The sequence below is a fragment of the Miscanthus floridulus genome, chromosome 18, assembly GCF_019320115.1.
Source record: "Miscanthus floridulus cultivar M001 chromosome 18, ASM1932011v1, whole genome shotgun sequence".
NCBI classification, from domain to species: Eukaryota; Viridiplantae; Streptophyta; class Magnoliopsida; order Poales; family Poaceae; genus Miscanthus; species Miscanthus floridulus.
Window position 1 is genome coordinate 128,487,628 of NC_089597.1, and position 20,626 is coordinate 128,508,253.

Genomic DNA, 20,626 nt, shown 5'->3' on the forward strand with positions numbered 1-20,626 from the left:
AGTTATCCTGTGTTGCATGTTTTAAATATTTTATATATTTGTAACACACTTCTGCCCAATCTAGATTGATATTGTTTGGCTCTCTCTTATGGTTTTATTCGTGCTTCAATGATCATTGCTTTTCATATTACCTTTGCAAATAGATAACATGCTCATAATGGCTGAATTATTTTAATCTAGATTGTCACATGTCGTGGGTTCATGCATGTTAATTACGTTTAAGCTTTAACGAAACTAGGTGTCGTGCGGCAGATGTAGGTTTTAGATTAGTTTAATCGTGTTTATTTGCATGTTCCTTCTTCATGGACCCCAACTCGGCTGGACTGCTGAGCTTGGTTATGCATTAACTCATAATTAATTTCACTTGTTCAAACATGTCTTCCCATGCACATGCATTCAGCAATCAGATCTTTACGTGTGTTCATCTTACGATTAGCTGAATGGTTTATAAACTTGTTGGCAGACAGCTTCCTATAGCTGTATGTCGTTGTAAGTGGCTTCAGGGCCGTATATATGGAACTATCTGGTCTCACCCGACATGTTACGGTTTGGCATTTAACTGTTTTATCCCTTGTTAGTTTTTTTAGGTCAAACTGACTGGCACGTTTCTGGATCACGAAGCACCCGGGGACCCGATTGAAGCCACGCTTTTCGACTTGTTGTGTGTGAGGCATAGTGTGTCACATTTTGTGTCAACAGGTAGCGTGCTTTGGTCTCGGAGAGCACTTCGCTGATAAAGTAGACAGGTCGTTGGATGGGTAGAGCATGCCCCTCTTCCTGCCTCTCTACTACTACGGACGCGCTGACCACTTGGGTTGTTGCGGCGACATATAGTAAGAGGGCCTCGTCCCTCGCCGATGGTACTAGGATGGGAGGATTGGTGAGCAGCGCTTTGAGCTTGGCGAGGGCCTCTTCGGCCTCGGGGGTCCAAGAGAAGCGTTTGGATTTTCTCAAGAGGCGGTACAGAGGCAAGCCTTTTTCGCCGAGGTGCGAGATGAAGCGGCTCAGGGCCGCAAGGCATCCCATGACCCTCTGTACTCCCATGAGGTCTCTGATTGGTCCCATGATGGTTATGGCTGAGACCTTCTCCAGGTTGGCTTCGATGCCGCGTTCTGAGACTATGAATCCCAAGAGCATGCCTCGGGGGACCTCGAACACGCACTTCTCGGGATTGAGCTTGATGCCCTTCTCTCTAAGGCATTTGAAGGCTATCTTCAAGTCGTCGACAAGATCCTCGGCCTTTCTAGACTTGACTACGATGTCGTCCACATAGGCCTCAATGGTTTGCCCGATGTGGTCGCCAAAGACCTAGGTCATGCACCGCTGGTAAGTGGCCCCTGCGTTTCTGAGGCCGAAAGGCATAGTCATGTAGCAGTACATGCCGAATGGGGTGATGAAAGAAGTCACGAGCTGGTCGGACTCTTTCATCTTGATCTGATGGTAACCAGAATATGCATCAAGGAAAGACAAAGTCTCGCATCCCGCAGTGGAGTCAATGATTTGATCGATTTGAGGTAATGGGAAGGGGACTTTTAGACAGGCTTTATTCAAACTGGTGTAGTCTACGCACATCCTCCATTTCCCATTTTTCTTTTTGACCAACACAGGGTTAGCTAACTACTCTGGATGGGATACTTCCTTGATGAACTCGGCCACCAATAGTTTCTGCACCTCCTCGCTGATGGTCCTGCACTTTTTCTCGTCGAATCGGTGCAGGCGCTGCTTCACCGGTCTGGAGCTGGCCCGGATGTCTAAGGCGTGCTTGGCGTCCTCCCTTGGTATGCCTGGCATGTCCGAGGGACTCCACATGAACATGTCGGCATTTGCATGGAGAAAGTCGACGAGCACGGCCTCCTATTTGATGTCGAGGGTGGCGCTTATCCTCAGCGCCTGGTCATTGGGGTAGGCGGGGTCGACTGGGACGAGCTTGATGGTCTCTGCGGGCTCAAACATCCTAGCTCGACGCTTGGGCTCGGGCAGCTGGCTGCCAAGTCGGTCGAGGTCGACGATGAGGTTCTCGGCTTCCATGAGAGCCTCGGCGTATTCGATGCACTCGACGTCGCAGTCGTATGCATGCTCGTATGTGGACTCGATCGTGATGATGCCGTTGGGACCCGGCATCTTGAGCTTGAGGTAGGTGTAGTTGGGGACCGCCATGAACTTGGCGTAGCACGACCGCCCTAGGATGGCGTGGTAGGTTCCCCTGAATCCGACCACCTCGAAGGTAAGTACCTCCTTGTGGTAGTTGGATGGGGTGCCAAAGCAGATGGGAAGGTCGATTCGCCCGAGGGGTCATGTGCGTTTCCCTAGCATGATGCCATGGAAGGGCGCGACGTCACCCCGGAGCCGCGAACGGTCGATCTCTAGGAGCTCTAGGGTGCTGGCGTAGAGGATGTTGAGGCTGCTGCCTCCGTCCATCAATACCTTGGTGAGCCGGGTGTTGCCAACGATTGGGTCAACAACAAGCGGGTACTACCTGGGATTTAGGACATGGTCGGGGTGGTCATCTTGATCAAAGGTGATCACTTCCCAAGACCAGTCGAGGTATCAAGGAGTGGCCACCTTGACTGAGAAGACCTCTCAGCGCTCCCTCTTCTGCTGGCGTGCTATGAGGCACGCTGAGGGTCCGCCAAAGATCATGAAGGCGTTGTGAACCTCGGGGAACCCATCGTCCTTGTCATCGTCTTGGTCGCCGGCCCCTTTTGGCTTGGTGTCATCGTCGGGGGGCCCGAGCTCGGCATAGTAACGCCGAAGCATGGAGCAATCCTTGAGGGTGTGCTTTACCGGACCCTAATGGTATGGGCAAGGTTTCCTAAGCATGTCGTCGAAGAGCCTAGGGCCCTTGAGGCCTCAGGGATTCTTGCATTCTGTGGCCGTGACTAGATTGGCCTCCAGGACCTCCTGCTTCCCCAGGCGGCCCTTTTTCTTTCTCTTGGGGAGGCGGGAGGCTGAGGCCTCGGGGGCCTCGTCCCTTTGCTTCCCCTTGGCATCGCTGTTAGGGAAGATGGCTCCAACAGCTTCTTCGCCCAAGGCGAAGTTGGTGGTGATGTCAAGGAGCGCGGCAGCTGAGTGTGGCACATTCCAACCTAACTCTCGGACCAAGTCTCGGCAGGTGGTGCCGGAGAGGAAAGCTTGGACGATTTCCGAGTCGCCGATGTTGGGCAACTCGGTGCACTGTTTGGGGAAGCGCCGGATGAAGTCTCGGAGAGACTCGTTTGGTTTCTGGCGATAGCTCTTAAGATCCTAGGAGTTCCCAGGGCGCACATATGAGCCCTGGAAGTTCTCGATGAAGATCCTGACCAAGTCGCGCCAGTCGTGGATTTGTGAGGAAGGAAGGTGCTCGAGCCAGGCTCACGCCGAGTCTGACAAGAGCAAGGGGAGGTTGCGGATGATGAGCAGGTCATCGTCTGCGCCACCTAGCTGACAAGCCAGGCGGTAATCGGTAAGCCAGAGTTCGGGATTGGTCTTGCCGCTATACTTCACGAGATTGGCTGGTTGCCAAAACTGGGCCGGGAAATGAGTGGTGCGAATGGCTCTGCTAAAGACCCGAGGGCCTGGCGGTTCGAGAGAAGGATTGCGGTCCTCCTCACTGTCATAACGGCCACCTCGATGTGGGTGGTAGCCTCGGGCAAGCCCCTCGTTGTCGTGGCGTCGTCGCCTGCTGACCACCTCATGGTCTCCCTGCACCTCGTGTTGATTGCCGAGGTGGTCAAGCAGCAAGGGGACCCTGTGGGCTATCGGTGCTTGAGCAGGCTCAGGATGAACCGAGGCTTCCCTATCCTACCGAGGCGGTGCCGTGGGTAGGTTCGAGGCACCCCCATGCCGTCGAGAGGCGGAACTCTCGGCCTGATGCACCATGGCGGTCTCTAGGAGGTCTCGGAGCTCGCTGCGGACCCGTTGCCCCTTCGTGGAAGAAGGCTCGGGCATCGCGCAGACCAGCATTGCCGCAGCTGCGATGTTCTGGCTAGTGTGATTGAAGACTAGGGGTTGCTCACTCCCTTCGTCGTCGTGGATGCGGTGATGCACATTGTGGGCCCTCCATCGGGCTCCACCACTGTCGTCGTGACCTCGTTGCTCCTGTTCGAGAGAGTCTCAAAGCTGCTGTAGAAGGAGTCGGTCTTGTTCGACCTTGGCCTGGAGCTCACGGAGCTGTTCCAGGTCCAGGCGTTGTGGTCGTGCAAGGGCGAGGTTCTCGTTTCGTGCTGTCGACAGGACAACACGCGGAGGTGTGGCGACGCCTATACCCGAGCGAAGTGGGGAACGGCTACCCGCCCCCTCATCCTCCTCGTCCACCCTTAGCATCCCGAGCCTGACATGGAAACACTCGTGAGTGGGGTCGTAGGTGCCCTCATCGTCGGAGTCGGAGTAGCCGAAGCAGTAATCGCTTGCGGCCAAGAAGCGGCGCATGGCTTCAGGGTCGTGGAGTCTAGAGAAATCCGCTCTGAGCCATGCCTCGTCCCCCTCCGAGGAGTCGGCGTGGGTGTCGAGGTTGAGAGCGAAGTGCTGGCGGCGTCCCGAGGGATCCTCGTGAGCGGAAGTGTAAGCGTAAGCATAAGAGGCGGTGGCATTTCTCAACCCAAAGGGGTATAGGGATGGTGCCGTCGCCGGGCTCTGCTTTGCTGGAGTTGGCTCCTCAGGGAGCGGTGGAGCGGAGCTTGATGACTGGGCGTAATCGCGTGCCACCGGCATTTTTCCCTTGTCCAAGCTCAGGCTAGACAGGTCCCCAACCAGGGACCTTGCGCCAATAGCTGGTTGTAGGATACCAGCGGAGAGCGGCGTGTCGCCCTAGATTCATGTAGCGTTGGGGTGACCCTGCTCGTGTCGTGCCAGGCGAGCGCAGTGAGAGCAGCCGCCCAGGCGTCGCCTACGTCTGGGCTGCCGGTGCGCGACTTCATCGTCGATTGGTGGGGCTTGGGGCGTGAGGAGTACCATGTCGTACTCATGCCCTAGAGACATGAATTCTAGGCTCCCAAACCAAATCACCGTGCCGAGACGCAACGGTCGTACGAGTTCTGCCATCCGGAACTTGTTGGGATGACAAAACTGACACGCAGAGGCCCCTACCTGGCGCACCAACTGTCGATGTTTCGGACCGAGGGGTCCTCAACCAACTAGTAAATTTGTACTGCGTGTTTCCGATCCCGGATGGTGATGCAAAGAGACACAAGCCTTATACTGGTTCAGGCGATCGGTGCCCTACATCCAGTCTGAGAGATCGATCTTGTATTCCTTGCACCGAGGTGCTCGTAGTAGGGGGTTACAAGCTGGGTGAGAGAGGGAGCTAGTCCCAGGTCTCGGCACGGAGTGATGCGGGCTGCTTGAGACGTTGCTCTCAGGCAGCGGCTGAGTATGCGCGTTACAGGGTGTTGTTTTTGTGTGTGCCTGTGTTCCTCTCCTAGAAACGGCCCAAATCCTTTCCTTTTATAGTTGAAGGGAGGACCAGGGTAATACGTGTGCTAACTATACGGCGTCGTGCGAACGGAGGCGGCGTGTCCGAGCTCTGTAGCCTATTCCTGTGGTGGTATGGTCGTCGGAGTGGTCCGTCCTTAAAGCGCTGGGGCGACGTGCTGGTCACATCCGATCCTGTGCGTCATGGAAGCTCCAGGGCTACCTCGAAGCGGGTGCGGCGGTCAGCGTGCAGGTCGCTGTGGGTTGACTGCGTGCGAGGCCGAGGCTCGGTTGGTGTCGAGGCCGAACCATGGTGGGGGTCTCGGTAGACGTGAATCTCGAGATGGCCGAGGCCCTAATGTAGGGTGCCGAGGCTCGGAGGGAGTGGTCGGTCTAGTACGCTGGTTCGGAGGCGATGATGACCCGGGCCAGACCTCCCATGCTGCATTGTCGTCGGGGCGGGTGTTACGGGGCACAGCGTAGCGCCAGCGCTGATCGTGGGCACGGCGCCGGAACACAGTGGCCGGTAATCCCCGCCATGCCTTATCTTAGCCGGTATGGTGTTGATGCGACTCCTCGTCCCGTCGGCCACTCCGTGGTGTCGAGCCGTTGTCCGGCTGAGATTGCGGGAGTGCTTGACGCATTAATAGGACGTGACATGCTGTCGGGAAGACTGGTCGAGGCGGGAGCGACGGGTTATTGCCGAGCCAGCCTCGGGCGATACAGAGAATAGCTGTCTCATTTGAGGCTGTACGCACGGGACCTCGGACGAGACAGAAAATGGGCTCCTTGCCGAGGCCTCTCGTGAGAGGCCTCGCGCGAGGCGGAGATTTCGTCAGGGTGTCGAGACCTCCCGTGCGAGGCCTCAGGCGAGGCGGAGAGCCGGTGGGCTCGGGCGGGGCTGGTGGTGAACCCGTGGCTTACCTTCTGGCTTTGTTGTTGATGAGATCTAAGTGACTTTTTTGGTGTACGCTCAGGGTACCCCGTTCTATAGTACCCGACAACATTAATATCGAGATCTGCTGGATCAGTCTTTAAGAGGTGTTTATAGGAATAGGTGCATGGTGTGTTCATATATATGCGTGTCTGTGGTACTATAATCATAATTTTTTTACAAGAATGTATAATACCAAGTACTTCTCTTGCTGCCTTTACTTTCCATGTTTATGTTTCCCACTAAAACATCCAATACTCTCTCAGTTCTAAAATAAATGAACTTTCTATAAACCTAAACAAGCACGAACGGAAGGAGAGTACAACATAAACACAATGGTACTTAATGCACATGTACTCCTATATGAGCTGTTTACTCGGAGGCCCTGTCCAATTCTTTTTGTGTTGAGGATACTCATATATATGTGCTCGAATTGAATTGTTGCAGCTGGTAGGCTCCATGCTTTGTATAGCATACACATTACTTTTGACCATACCTAGCTAAGTGGAGCTACCTATAAATATAGCGTTGTCCTTGTGCTTCGGGAAGCTAGTATCATTTACATCACATTTTATTTATAAAAAATTAAAAACAATATGACATACATTCTCTGCTACTGATTACACCATAAATGACACTTTATTTTTCCTCTTCATTCAAGCGATAAAATTAACTAGTAATAACAATTGCAATGCTTTTTCTTTCAAGCTGAAAAAAAAACAGTTACCATGCATGCATGCACATGCCAGTATATCTAGTAGAACGGTACTAGTATATATTTCATCATCATCTCCTCTCCTGGACAAGGACATCAAATAATAGGATAATACACTCCGATAACTGGAATAAATAAACAATTCTACCCAGCCAACTGCCAAGTGCTGCAGTGCATGCGAGTTGGGGCCTGCAGGGGGACGGAGAGATATGGAAGACGACGACCACGTCCACCCACACACCGAATTTGTTATTTTTTAGTTTTTTTTTTGAAATTTGTTCACAAATATGCCCTGGAGGTAAGATTTTAAAATCTAGACCCTTAGCTCGGCGTCATAGTTGCTAGCGCCGAGCTTACACTGCTCGGTGCCATCGTTGCTGGCGCCAAGGTGTTGGGCTCGACGCAGACGTGTTGGTGACTTGGTAGGCAGCTCGGTGCATATATCCTGGCGCCCAACTTGGCACCGTAGATCCTGGCGCCGAGCTTGGCACCGTAGATCCTGGCGCCGAGCTTGGCGCCATGATCTATAACGCCGAGGTGGTGTTTTAACCCCGGCCCCAACCTTCCTGCCCGAGCCTTTTTCCTCTTCTTTCTCCTCCCTATCGGGTTTTTTCTCTTCCCACTTCGCCCTACCTCACGAATCGGCATATTGGACCTTGGAAACTTTGATTTGATCCGTAGATCTTCGAGAGCAAGGTATCCTCGCTCTCCTCCTAGTTTTTTACGCATCGATTCGGTATATATTAGCCGGATTTTTTAACCTAAGAATCGTCATTACTTAGGGTTTTATTCTATCCCTCAATATTTATATTATACAACCGTAGGATGATGTCAAGGCGTGGAAAAGCTAGCAAACCTAGGCAACCGCAGCGCATGTAGTTATGTTATGGGTTCATTGTTGTGCATCAAATGGGAAACCCTAGGTTTATGGTTTAATGTTAATTGCTTTCGGTTCATAGAACGAAATTGGTTGTATTGTAGTTATGGTTCTCATTGACATTAATTTATGATGTTTTGATTTTTGTTTGTTAAATTACATCCGTTTTGTTAGATGCAAGAAATGTATCGGGAGGAGTTTTGGCGAAAACGGGATCGTCCTCGAGAATTATACCCCCGACGCTTCTAGCAAAGATGCCCCCATCCCTCCTGACCTCCCTGTCCCTAACTGTGACTGTGGTTTCCCGGCCCACGTGTTTCAATCGAGACATCCAGACATAGCGGCGCGTTGCTTCTACACATGCAGTCGTTTGAATGTAAGTAATTATTTCCACTATCTTTTTTTCTTTATTTGTGTAAGTATGCTACTAATATTTTGTTGGAATCTTGTTGTATAGGACCATGAGAGGTGCTTTTTCTTTCAGTGGATTGACGGTGCAGACAAGTTTGACCCTAGGTACCTCCTTTTCAACGATTGGTTTAGAGGGAGACATCCACATGAGCACTTCAAGCGGTGGGTTCCGCTCCCCCTAACCCCCCCGCCAATGACGGCTAAGGAGAAGCACCTAGCTGCAGTTAGACGACTCGAGGAACCTCATATGTGCGAATGTGGAGATCGAGCTATGATAAACCCTGAGAATACGTTGGAAAGTGTATCTGTTTAAATATTTAGCTCCATGTGTGTGTGTACTAATGTCTCCTCTTTTAGGTGTATGGATTTGCGAAGTGTCATTTCAAGGAGTGACTCTATGGTCCTAAGAATCAATGGCCGGAGCCACCAAAGGCAAAGGAAAAGAAGAAAGAAAGGTTAATTTACAAAGCACCTCCAGTCAAGTGCGAATGTGGTATTAAATCCAACTACGGTCTAGTCCCTTCGGAGCATAGAGTAGGCCATTATTGTGGCCATATGGTTGACTATGATAAGGTTAGTTATTTTTATGGTAAACATGAATTCGTATTTTATTTCTTTTGCTAAGACATATATGATATAATTTTTGTTTGAATAGAGCACTAGGAAATGCAGGTGGGAATGTTATGATGGTCAAGCTAAGTTCTTGGATGAATTGAAGGGGAGGCAAATAATTGCACGGAAGAGGGGATATGGACCTGACTACATCAACCTATTCGTTAAACATCACAAAAACAAGATGCGTGATTTGCTAGACAGCGCGGTATTCGTAACCTGATCGATGTTGGGCTTGACAAATGGGGATTGGAGAGACGGAGGACGTTAGAGGAGGAGAGGGCAAGGAAGGAGGCAAGGGAGGAGACAAGAGTAGAGATGCAGGTCTTGAATGAGCATGTTATTGCATTATGTGCTTGAAAGCCTTTTTTTGTTGCCTGATTTTAAATATAATATAATAACGTTGCTAATTGATTGTATTTTATATATGAAGGGATTGGATGCAGCGAGGACCATGACGCAGAGGTGGCTCATGCAAGGTATGAGGAAAAGAAGTTAGATGAGCACAGAACGCGAGCTGGTTGCACCGTTCAATCACCGATTGTGTTGTCTGATGAGGGGGACGAGGATGATGACGACACTGCCAGACTAAGCGGGCCAATCGCTCTAACAGAGGCGGGCTTGTAGATGGGGGAGGCTGAGGGCGACACTGGCAGAATGAGCGAGCTCATCGTTCTAACGGAGGTGGGCTTACAGGCGAAGGAGGCTACGAACGACACTGGCAGACTGAGCGAGCTCATCGCTCTAGCAGAGGTGGGCTTGCAGGCAGAGGAGGATGACGGCACGTTCTTTACTTAGGCCACAGAGGTCATAGATGAAGTGGAGGACTCTTACTACAGGCGACACATAGGCCAGAGCAATGCAGGTGAGCCTAGCCACAGCAACAAGGTTGTCGTAGAGGACTGGTACTCAAATGATGAGTTGCTTACTCAGTATGTTTCAGACTAAGGATTTGAAAGTGCATTTGCCCCCTATGTGGGTTTTGGTGTATTGATGACATCCAATAGGGACTAATGTGATCTTAATGAGATATGTCATAGCTATTACTCAGTATGCACTCTCTAAAGGTTTTATTTTTGTTTTTGAGTTTAGGATCAGCTGCACTATAAAGAGGAATGCAAACTTAGTTGGTCTGAGAAAGATAGAGTGCTCAACCATAAAAATAAAATCAAAAGAGTGACACTCTAGCACTCTATGAGCACGTAGAATATTTTTCAGTGATTGTTGATATCGGAAGTCCCGACGTAAGCCGGAACTCCCGATCGTCGAAAATCACGACTCATGCTAGAAGTCCTGACGCCCAGTCACTTAGCCTGCACAGTGACTGTGGTCATCAGAAGTCCTGATGTGAGTCAGAACTCCCGACAGTCGAAAGTCCCGAACCAAGTCGGGAGTCCCGACACCTGGGTTTTTTGCTGGCTGGCTGTCTGCGCACGTCGAAAGTCTATTTTCATTGTCTGAAAAGCCTAGATTCATCTGCAAAGCGTCTGTATGTTACGATTGGATTATACACGTTCTAACAAATTTACATTTAATCTGTGTACTACATTTGTGTCTTGTTTGCAGTGTAGTATAATTAATAATTCACGGAAAAAATTCGCAAGAGTTTCCCTTGTTTCAGGAGCATCCACAGTTACAAACAGAGACATCATTATATAATCCAAACATTTAATCGTCCAAAGAGCACAATACAACCACAACAAACATCGCAATCAACATAACATGTCCTGCATAGTCCAAATAGTCCACAATATCCATATAGTCTCAAATAGTTACAGGAAAGTAACTACAAAATCCATAATAGTACATACTAACATCTACCACAAACCCTCATTGCCTCCTAGTCTTACACTTACCCTTGTGACCAAGAGCGCTGGTACCTAGAGTGTAAGGGTCAGGAGGACGGCGTCGCGTAGTGCCTGGAGGCTGTGTAGGCTAAGTCGAGGGAGCGTCCTGGAGCTAAGAGGGGCCAAGCTCATCGTGCCTCTAGTCCACATCGTCGTCATCCTCATCCTTGTCCTTGTCCTCGTCCCCTGTAGCTGCTTGGCTAGAGGAATCTAAGCATCCTCTGCCTACGGAGGAACGTACATGTCTTGCGTCGTGTCTGTTCTGCAACCACAACGAGCAGCCGCACGGCGTAGCCGACATGACAGCCTCTATTGTATAAAATTTTGTTAACTGAAAGAATCTAACATATTAATAATATATTTGAAATAATATTTTGAATCTTGCGTCTAGGAAGCTACGCATGTCGTCGTCCTTGACTCTTGGATGAAAGCACTCAATGTCTTCAACTAAGCATTTGAGGGTATTGCCCTGCAACAAAGTTCTCAGTAAAAATACTTCTAAATAGATAGCAACAGATTTTGTGTTCTTTTCTACAACAATCAAACATACTATAAGGATGCTACAGCTCGAAGGTGGCACTAACTAAAATAGATACCTCTAACACATAATGTATTGGTATGTAACTTAACGTAGAAAAATAATACAATTGACTTACTACTCTGTCCAAGATTGGTCCTGCCTCCACCTGCCTTTCTGCACGAGTAGATTGGTCATACACCGTGTCTTCATCGTCAGAGGACTCGATGTCGACGTAGTCATCTTTTGTCCACTGTACCCTTAGCCTACAACGTGTCGCACGTTGGTACCAAGCTTGGTACCGCCTAAACTCATGGTTCGTGTGCGGCTCATTGTTCTCATCCACGTTGTCGTACATCTCCTCCCATTGCTCAATGTAGTTCTGATGGTGCTTCACCCAGTCAAAAATCTTTCTGTTCTTCTGACGATCCAACCTGCATGTATGTCATCGTTACTTGAATCCATGTACATGTCACCATATTAATGGAAATGGACCATCATGAGACATTGGCCAAAGCTGTCTCACTCCAAATTGACGTGCAACTCTATCTGTCAGGTGGAACTCGACAGCATAAAAACATATTAGAGGGCACCTCATCCTATAGAAGTCGTCATCAAATGCACACATGTTGCTCAAATGAAAAGGAAGTGCCCCCTCTGCATCGTATGGCTCCCACGACATCTGCAACATGTCCAAACAAGATGTTAGATGGTATACTAAACCATTTCAAACTAGCATGTGAAATAAAATTTACTTACACTAGACATCGTGAGCGTGTCTAGCTCATTCGTGAACTCAATGTACGCCCACTGTAACATCACAATCAGAACCCTAACCTGGTCCCAAAGGTGCACCCACGTCGGTTGCCGACGTGGAGGCTGACCTAGGAACCACTCACGAGGAGCTAGAACCTCGGGACGGCCAACTGGTAGACGAGCCCACATCCATAATTGAAGCAGGTACATGCATCCACCAAGTGACATTGTGGACGAAGTCCGACGACACCCCTCGCACAGCTACCGGTAAAGAAAACCCAAGACTACAGAGCCCCAGTTGTACTGACCCGCTTGGTCCTAGTCACTGAGGCAGTGGACCCACATCCACGATGCAATGTCACCCGTGGCGTTGGGGAAGAGAACGCAATCAAACAGGTGTAGGATCCACGCCCTGTAGTAGTACCTAATTGTCTCCTCATCTGCCTCCTCGGGGCACTGTGCGAACTCTTGCTAGAGCCAGGAGATTAGAACTCCAGAAGTGAGAGCCCTTTGCTCGCCATTCTCACGCCTAAGGAAGGCCTCTACTCGTGCTCTCTAGCCTTTGACCTACACTACCTGGTGACTATGTTACCGTGAATCCTCAGGCCTAGCATCTTTTGATAGTCATGGAGCGTGACTGTCATCTTCCCAAAAGGTAGATGGAAGTTATGAGTCTCCGGCTGCCACCTACATTTTAGACAAAGCAAGATTACATGTCAAAAAGGCAAGCGCATGAACAAATGGCCATGCATGGAGGCAATGATTGAAGATAATACCTGTCAACCAACACGGTTATGGTCGCTGAGTTGAACTTGGGCAACTCACAACGAACTTGAAAAGAGATGACATCCAGGCTAGCTCTTTGTAGGAAAGGTGTGTACCTGTCGTCGTACTACATGTCCAAGAACCCATTGTGGGTTCTAGGATGAAGGAGCAGAAGGTCCTGCATGGAATAAAACATAGTCTCCTATTACTTCACGAACACATGTACGCTCACAAAAAATTGAACAAAACGTATAGATTAATACCTGCCCACCGCTATGAGACATCCTTGGTGGGTCGCCTCATACGTCGGGTCAAGCAGGTGGAATTGCGCCATCCTACAAAAAAAGTCAATGAATTAGAAATTCAATATACAATGAAACATGAACTTAGAAATGTACAAGTAATTGACATAATTACATACATAAATTGAGACATGCATAATTAATTAAATGAATACGACAAATATGAAATAATGAAAACAACCAATAGCTGCACCTCACTAATCTGCCAATGGCAACTGCATGAATTGTGGCCAAGTCTACTACACTTGCCACACTCGTACTACTCGGGGTCAGTAAGAAATGGGGTTCCTCTCCCACGCCTCGTTCTTCTGGGTATCTGATCCACAACCATTCTATGCCTCGTCCTCTTCATTGATCTATGCTTGTTTTAATGGTAAGCTGGATCTGCAATATACTTTGGCCCATCATATGGATGCCACTCTCTAGGGTCCCAGAAAGGCACGAAGCGGGGGCTCCATGTGTGCACAAGCGTGTCGACACTGAACTCATGAGGTATCCTACTATCGATATTATAGTTGCGATGCCTAGCTGCTGCCACCAAATAGGAACTTAGAAAGTGGTACTATCTTGGTTTACCACAAGTGCATTTGAAATCCTAGAGGATAACCACATGCATCCTCGACTCTCGGACCTCACCATCAGACGTTGTACGCCCCTATGCTCGACCTGATAAGTCCCTGTGGTGTGGTCAAAGCATGTAACCTCATGTGTGCTAGCCCTTTCATTTGCCTTCTCTAGGTGTGCCTTTGGTTTTAGAGCCCATATCTCTCCATTACTCCGCAACTTCAATGCATGGGCGTGTCTATCGTTGAACCAGGCAACAAGCTTGTAGAAGGTGAATTGAACGATTGCATTCACGGGCATACCACATATCCCCAATAGCAACTTATTGAATGACTGCGCCATGTTGCTGCATTGAAACTCATACCTCCATCCACCAGCGTCGTGAGCTCTTATCTATTTCTCCAAATCCCTCGTCAAACCTGTGAGCCATTGTCTACCTTCTGCATTTGATGTGGTTCGAACCTGCTCCAACTTTTTCTAAAAGTACTTGTCCTCAAGCGATCGAGCAGCCTCCTGGAATAGGTCAAAGTTATCCTTCACACCATCCTTCCGGAGTAGATTTTTGTCAAGGTGATGAGTACACCAGCGATGGTGCAAAGGTGCATACCCCTCTATCCACTCTCGCATGGCATTAAGTATGCCCTAGTGGCTATTATATATGATGCCAACCTCCCTGCTAGGCCCAACCACATGTATTCGGACTAGCTTCAAGAACCATCCCCAACTATCATTGTTCTCCTTCTCAACCAAAGCAAATGCCAAAGGAACCAACTTGTTGTTCACGTCATAGGATATGGCTATAAGAAGTGTGCCCTGGTATTTGCCAATTAAGAAGGTACCATCAATGGAGAAGACATGACGACAGTGCCTAAAGGCCTCAACACATTGAGGGAAGCACCAGAAAGCACGGAAGAATATCTACCTCCTATCCTTCCATGCATTTGGTTTTGGGATATACTCATAATGCATGCCTGGATTCACCGCTTTGATTGCATTGAAAAGTACTGGTAGCTGCTCGTACCTATCCTCCTAGTCCCCATATATCATCTTCCATGCTCGCTGCTTAGCCCTCCAAGCTTTACCATAATTTATCACATAACCTCCATAAAACGCCTCAACGGTCCTGATAATTGTCCTAACCTTCATGTTGGGTTCTCCCTGCAATATTCCCATCAACCGCATGGCAATGAGGGTAGATGTCAACTGCCGATGCTTCAGTGTCAGCTCATGGTCAGCACAATTGTGTGGCCCGACAACTTTTGTGATCTTCCACTTTCCGATGACCTTTTGCTTCCTTGCACAAACCCTCCATGGGCAGCGTTCCTTGTCACACACAACTGTATAACGGCGCTCCACATATGAATGCAAGACCTTGTAAGGTCTTTTTTGTATCACTGCAAATGCCTGTAACCACCTCTTCAATGCAGGGAGGTCCTTGAATACCCTCTCATTCTCAATTACCATGTTAGGACCGACCTCAGGAGCTTCTAGGAGCTCATCATCACGTCCTTCTGCACATACCTGATCGGAATGAGCAAGATCACTGAACTCGTGAACTCTTGGATCACGGTGGCTGAGAAAGATACGCCTCAGCATCTCAACATCACTCTCTGTTAGCTCTCCAATAGGGCGATCATCATCAGAATCAAGAGCCCTTGCCATCTCATATGGCTCTGAATCATTCATAATTTTAACACTATTGGACCCACAAAATTCATCTCCACAGTGCACTTGCGCAGCAATAGGGGGCACATCCACATTGTCAGGAATGTCTCCTACAACATAAGTAGAGAAATGAGGAAAGAATGAAAGAAATGGATGTAAGGAAGGGACTAAGCTCCCAATAACCATGCGGATAAGACACTTACTCAAATGATTCTGTGTCAAAGGGATCTCATGAGGAGGATCTGCCACAACAACATGAGTCTGACAAGCATCTCCAACTGCCTCATTGGGGGTAGATTGAGCATCGGGAACCGTAGGTGCAACTTCCACCTCCATATCAGGTTCCGGGATGGGAGGGTTAAAGTGTGCCTGCTGATCCATTAGTGGAGAAAACCCATGAGGGATGAGATCAACTAACACCTGACGCACAACCACGTCCAAACATTGTAGCTAGCTCTTCATAGCCGATCTCACATAGTTCTCCCTCTGATCCGCATATCCAATTGGGATCATTCGTCTGAGAATGTTGGGAGGAGAACCTAGGTGCAGTACACCCTCAACTGCAATGCCATCATCATCATCTCCAAGGCAATGCACCTCCTCCCGAGCCCTTGCAACCATCTCACTAAATGAAGGCCTATCATTGAATAGCACAGGCATGCTTTGTATGTCAACAAACTTAACATATCCATAACGATCGCTTTCAACGATGCCTCCATGATAAATGGTCACTAGGTTGTCCATCTATTTCAAACACGTAACGAAACACATGTCCCTTAGTTCAAATTAGACGATAGATAGTACCTAACAAGTACTTTCTAACTACAAACTAAGTAAATAAGATAATAACTTCATACATAGATACAGTGTACTCACTAAATAGCTAGATCCTATTTAGTTAACTAAATATATAACTACCTATCTAAGTAGCTAACTATATCTATGTACCTATGTATCTATGTTTCTATCTATCTACATATCTATCTCACTAGATCACTAACTAAATCAACTACCTAAGTCATCATATTAACTTGTAAATAACAAATGCCAAAACTACTACACTACAATCAAAGCTAACTAAGTACGCATATTGTAAATTCATAATTTTTACCTGTCCGACGACGGAGTCGCGGACGTCGAAGGAGTCACAGTGGACGACGGGCGTGGGTCAGGCCGACGAGCCGGGCCAGTGGTGGCACGGCCGGGCGCGGCAGATGCCGGGGCCGGCGGTGGCGCACGGTGGGCGCGGGATGCCCGGCGCTCCGCGCGGCGAGGCCGACACGGCGGGCGCGGCCGAGGCCGGCGGTGGCGGGCGGCACGGCGGGCACGGGCGGCACGGCGCGGGTGTGGTGTGGCCACGTCACGGCGGGCACGTCTGGCGAGGCGAGGCGAGGGCAAGGCGCGGGCGCAGGCGTCACGTCTGGCGAGGCGAGGGCGCAACGCGGGCTAGGGCGGCCGGGCGCGGCGCGGGCGGCCGAGCGTGGGCGGCCAGGGGTGGGAGAGGGCGCGGGCGGCGGCGGCGGTGCGCTGCTCGGGCGAGGTGAAGGAGGTGTGAGAGAGATGGAGAGGAAGAGAGAAAGGATTAGGGCCCATACGTAAGACTGGCTTGGCGCCGAGCTCGGTGCCAAGATCTACGGCGGCGCCGAGGTGCCTATCAAATCACCGTCACATCTGCTTCGAGCCCAAGAGCTCGGCGTGTAAGCTTGACGCCAACAATGATGGCGTCGAGCTAAGGTTCCAAATTTTAAAATCTTACCCCAGGAGTGTATTTATAAAAAAATTTCAAAAAAAGAGCTAAAAATAAATAATTTGGACCCACACACTGCAAAGGCCTTGTTTCTCCTGTCAGTAAAAATCCCTCCCTGTCCTCTGTCGCCATGTAGTCATGCTGTTATTGACAAGGCATGGATGGCATGGCAGGGACAGCTCGGTGATAATTCGGCAACGCCCAAGGTACAAATTGTAAAAAGGGAGCGAGGAGGGCAAAGGCAAAGGCAAACTCTCTGCAAAAGAAAAGAAAAAGAAAATACACACTCTACTATTACCACTGCCATATTCACTTTCTCCATTTCTTCCCTTTTCCTCCTCTTCTCTCTTCTTCTGTCTCTTGTGTCCATTCTCTTTCATCTGGTTGGGTGGAGTGGAGATAAGCTAGAGAGGTGAGGTGGGCTGAGCTGTGGGATCGGAGCGAGCAAAATAGAAATTAAGGTCCGGGCCGCCTCCATGGCGGCGTTTGCAGCCGCCCTCGAATTCCTCCCCTGAACCCACTCCCCCTAGCTCTCTCTTCTCACATCTCTTCTTCCTTCGCCTCTTTATATAGCCTCCCACCTCATCTGCTCATCACCCCCAAAAAGCAGCTTGCTTGCTTGCTTGCGTTCTCTACCACACTACTCACTCGGCAACTAACCTCACCTCCCTCCTCCTCCAGATACTACTTGTGCTTAGACCCAATTTGCAAGCAGGCCAAGAGAGGAAAGGAATTCGGCAAGAAGAGGAGGCTGATTAGAGGCGAGCTTCCTATTTTCAGCAAAGGCAAGGTGAGTAGCACTGATGAGTTGGGTGTAGAGTGGTGATGGAGCACTGCAGCTGCAGGTTTATCTTTCTCCTCTCTCGCTCACTCGCACATGCATATCCCACTCATCAGCACTTCAGCAGCAAGGCTACTCATCCTCATCCTCATCTCCTACGCTTAGCTTGCTTGCACAAATCTCTCTCTATGTCTAGGAGATTCTCGCTGCAGATCTACCGCCGATCCATCCGCTACTGAGCTATGCAAATCTATATATGCAGCTCATGCATCTAACCTACTTGCCTTCACACAACCCAACCCCATTCCTGCTGCTGCTGCTGCTGTGCCGCCGCCGCCGTCTCCCACCTTCTGCTTCTGCGCCTGCTTTTTATTCTTACTCCCAAGATCTCTACTTTGGTTTTTTTGCTGTAGGAGCTAACTGCTAGGAGGGAGAGAGAAAGAGGGATCGGAGGAGGAGCTGCAAAGGCTAGCTTCTTTGGTGGTGGTGGTGGACTGGTGGTGCATACACTCTCCCTCTCGCTCGCCTTGATGGTGGGTGGTGGTGGCTGCTGCCTCGCATGGCTGGGTTCTCTCTGAGGGGCGGCGGCGGCGGCGGCGGCGGGAGGGGAGGGGACCGGGGCGGCGATCACCCGATCGGCGCCAACAGCCTGTTCCTGTACGCGCGCGGGGCAGCCGCCGCGGCCGCCGACACGGCGGCCAGCGGCGGCGGCGGGGGCGGCGGGATGGGGTTCCAGCTCTGGCACCCGCACCAGCAGGCGGCGGCGGCCGCCGCCGCCGCGCCGCACACGTCGCAGTTCTTCTCCTCCGGCGCCGTGGCCACGGGCGTCGTGCTCGGCTTCTCCTCGCATGACGCGGGCGCCGGAGGGATCGGCGGCGCGGGCGGCGCCGGGGGCGGCAGGGCCGGCACCAGCTGCCAGGACTGCGGCAACAACGCAAAGAAGGACTGCCCCCACATGCGCTGCCGCACCTGCTGCCGGAGCCGCGGCTTCAGCTGCCCCACGCACGTCAAGAGCACATGGGTCCCCGCCGCCAAGCGCCGGGAGCGCCAGCAGCAGCTCGCCGCGCTCTTCCGCGGCGCCGCCAACAGCAACAGCGCCAGCGCCGCCGCAGCCGCCGCTGCCGCTGCGGCCGCGAGCAAGCGCCCGCGCGAGCTCGTCCGCTCCCTTGGCCGCTTGCCGTCCGCCAACTCCACCATGGTCACCACGACAACCTCCTCAGGTAGTCCTCGCTTGCACGGCACACTCCACCACTGACTACACTGTCGTCACACTGTTGCGGCGGACGGCATGACATGGCATAGCTCGTTGTTTAATTATACAATATATATAAGTATCTAACCAAATGGTGATCTTGCTCTTGATGCGGTTACAGGCGACGGCGGCGGCGGGAGGTTCCCGCCGGAGCTGAACGTGGAGGCGGTGTTCCGCTGCGTGCGGATCGGGCCGGTGGACGAGCCAGACGCGGAGCTCGCGTACCAGACGGCGGTGAGCATCGGCGGTCACACTTTCAAGGGGATCCTGCGTGACCACGGGCCGGCGGACGACGCGGCAGTGAGGCAGCTGCCGCCGTCCTCGGCGGAGTACCACCAGTTGACGGCGGGGCAAGCGAGGGAAGGGTCGTCGCCGGCGGGGAGCAGCGAGGCGGCGGCGACGGTGGCGACGTCGGCGGCGGTGCTGATGGACCCGTACCCGACGCCGATCGGCGCCTTCGCCGCAGGCACCCAGTTCTTCCCTCATAACCCTAGAACCTAGCTTAAATTAGCTAGCTTTGCTGCTTCCATTATTCCCATCGATCCTAGTAGCTTAATTCCTTGATGGTTTCATTTACTTCTTCCAACAAATCAAAGATGATGATGAGCATGAGCTAAGTCATCGTCATCGTGATCAGCAAACAAATTCGAGACAAGAAGAGAAGAGATTTTAATTGTTACGTACTACTACTATTACTACCCGCATTTGAGTCGTTGATCGATGAACACTGCATGATCAATGGAGCATATATAATGTTGTTAGCTAGAGCTAGTGTACTGCTACTTGTTGGGCAATCTTATTTCGAGTTCATTATTAATTGACCACCTTAATGCAAAGCAAAGACAAGAATTTTAAGTGTAGCTTCCTTCTTCTTCAATTCATTATATTCCTCATTCCACAAATGATGGGAGCTCCATTTGACATGCAGTAGTCCAGCACGTGATTAGTTAGTGCTAGCTACTGTGTGTTGTCTAGCTAGTTTATTTATAAGCTAATATAATCCAATCCTCCCATGAGTAGTGTATGTATATATAGCAAGTAGCTCGTACTACGTAGATCACACACAGTGGGATTGCTTGCACTAATCTCCTTTTGTTTACATGCATGGGGGAAGAAGCTTCCCCCTCTCTGGATTTGGCTTGTGTAAAGCTGGGCGTTTCTTGCATTGGTGCTTTTTATATGATTTGTTGCATGTTTTGGGCTCTATCGATGCATGTTGTTTTAGTTTGTTCCAGTTTGGTTCTTTTGAAGCAACTTGCTGTTCTGCCTTGGGATGGATGAGCAATCAGCTTGTGCTGCTTGCTCCAGAGTCCAGAACACGGGAAAGTACAGCAGTATTTCTATGCATTTTTTGCAGGGATTGATGTGGCTTTTGGATTAGTTCCTTCGGCTAATCTCGACAATGCTAGCTAGCTGCCTTGTAACATCTTGGCCTCTCTCTCTCTCCTTCTCCATTTCTCTCTCTCTAGAGTACATAGTGACATTGTCACACC

General features: G+C 50.4%; 1 protein-coding gene across 2 annotated transcripts; it reads left to right on the plus strand.

The window, feature by feature from the left end:
* Positions 1 to 17,184: 17,184 nt before the first annotated feature.
* Positions 17,185 to 19,930, plus strand: LOC136522182 (protein SHORT INTERNODES 1-like). 2 transcript variants are annotated; one of them, XM_066515972.1, is made up of 3 exons: positions 17,185 to 17,890; positions 18,295 to 19,101; positions 19,255 to 19,930. In XM_066515972.1, the coding sequence occupies exons 2-3, from the start codon at positions 18,441 to 18,443 to the stop codon at positions 19,632 to 19,634; spliced, it is 1,041 nt and encodes a 346-aa protein (XP_066372069.1). In that variant the 5' UTR covers positions 17,185 to 17,890; positions 18,295 to 18,440; the 3' UTR covers positions 19,635 to 19,930. The 2 variants fall into 2 exon arrangements, with proteins under 2 accessions (XP_066372069.1, XP_066372070.1); XM_066515973.1 differs by lacking the exon at positions 17,185 to 17,890 and having other exon boundaries at positions 17,908 to 19,101.
* Positions 19,931 to 20,626: the final 696 nt, after the last annotated feature.

What these genes read in the sequence shown, in the direction of transcription:
- LOC136522182 (XM_066515972.1), top strand. Translation starts at nt 18,441, where the DNA reads ATGGCTGGGTTCTCTCTGAGGGGCGGCGGCGGCGGCGGCGGCGGGAGG. An exon ending in CACCACGACAACCTCCTCAG is followed by an intron (nt 19,102 to 19,254) that starts GTAGTCCTCGCT and finishes ATGCGGTTACAG; the next exon opens with GCGACGGCGGCGGCGGGAGG.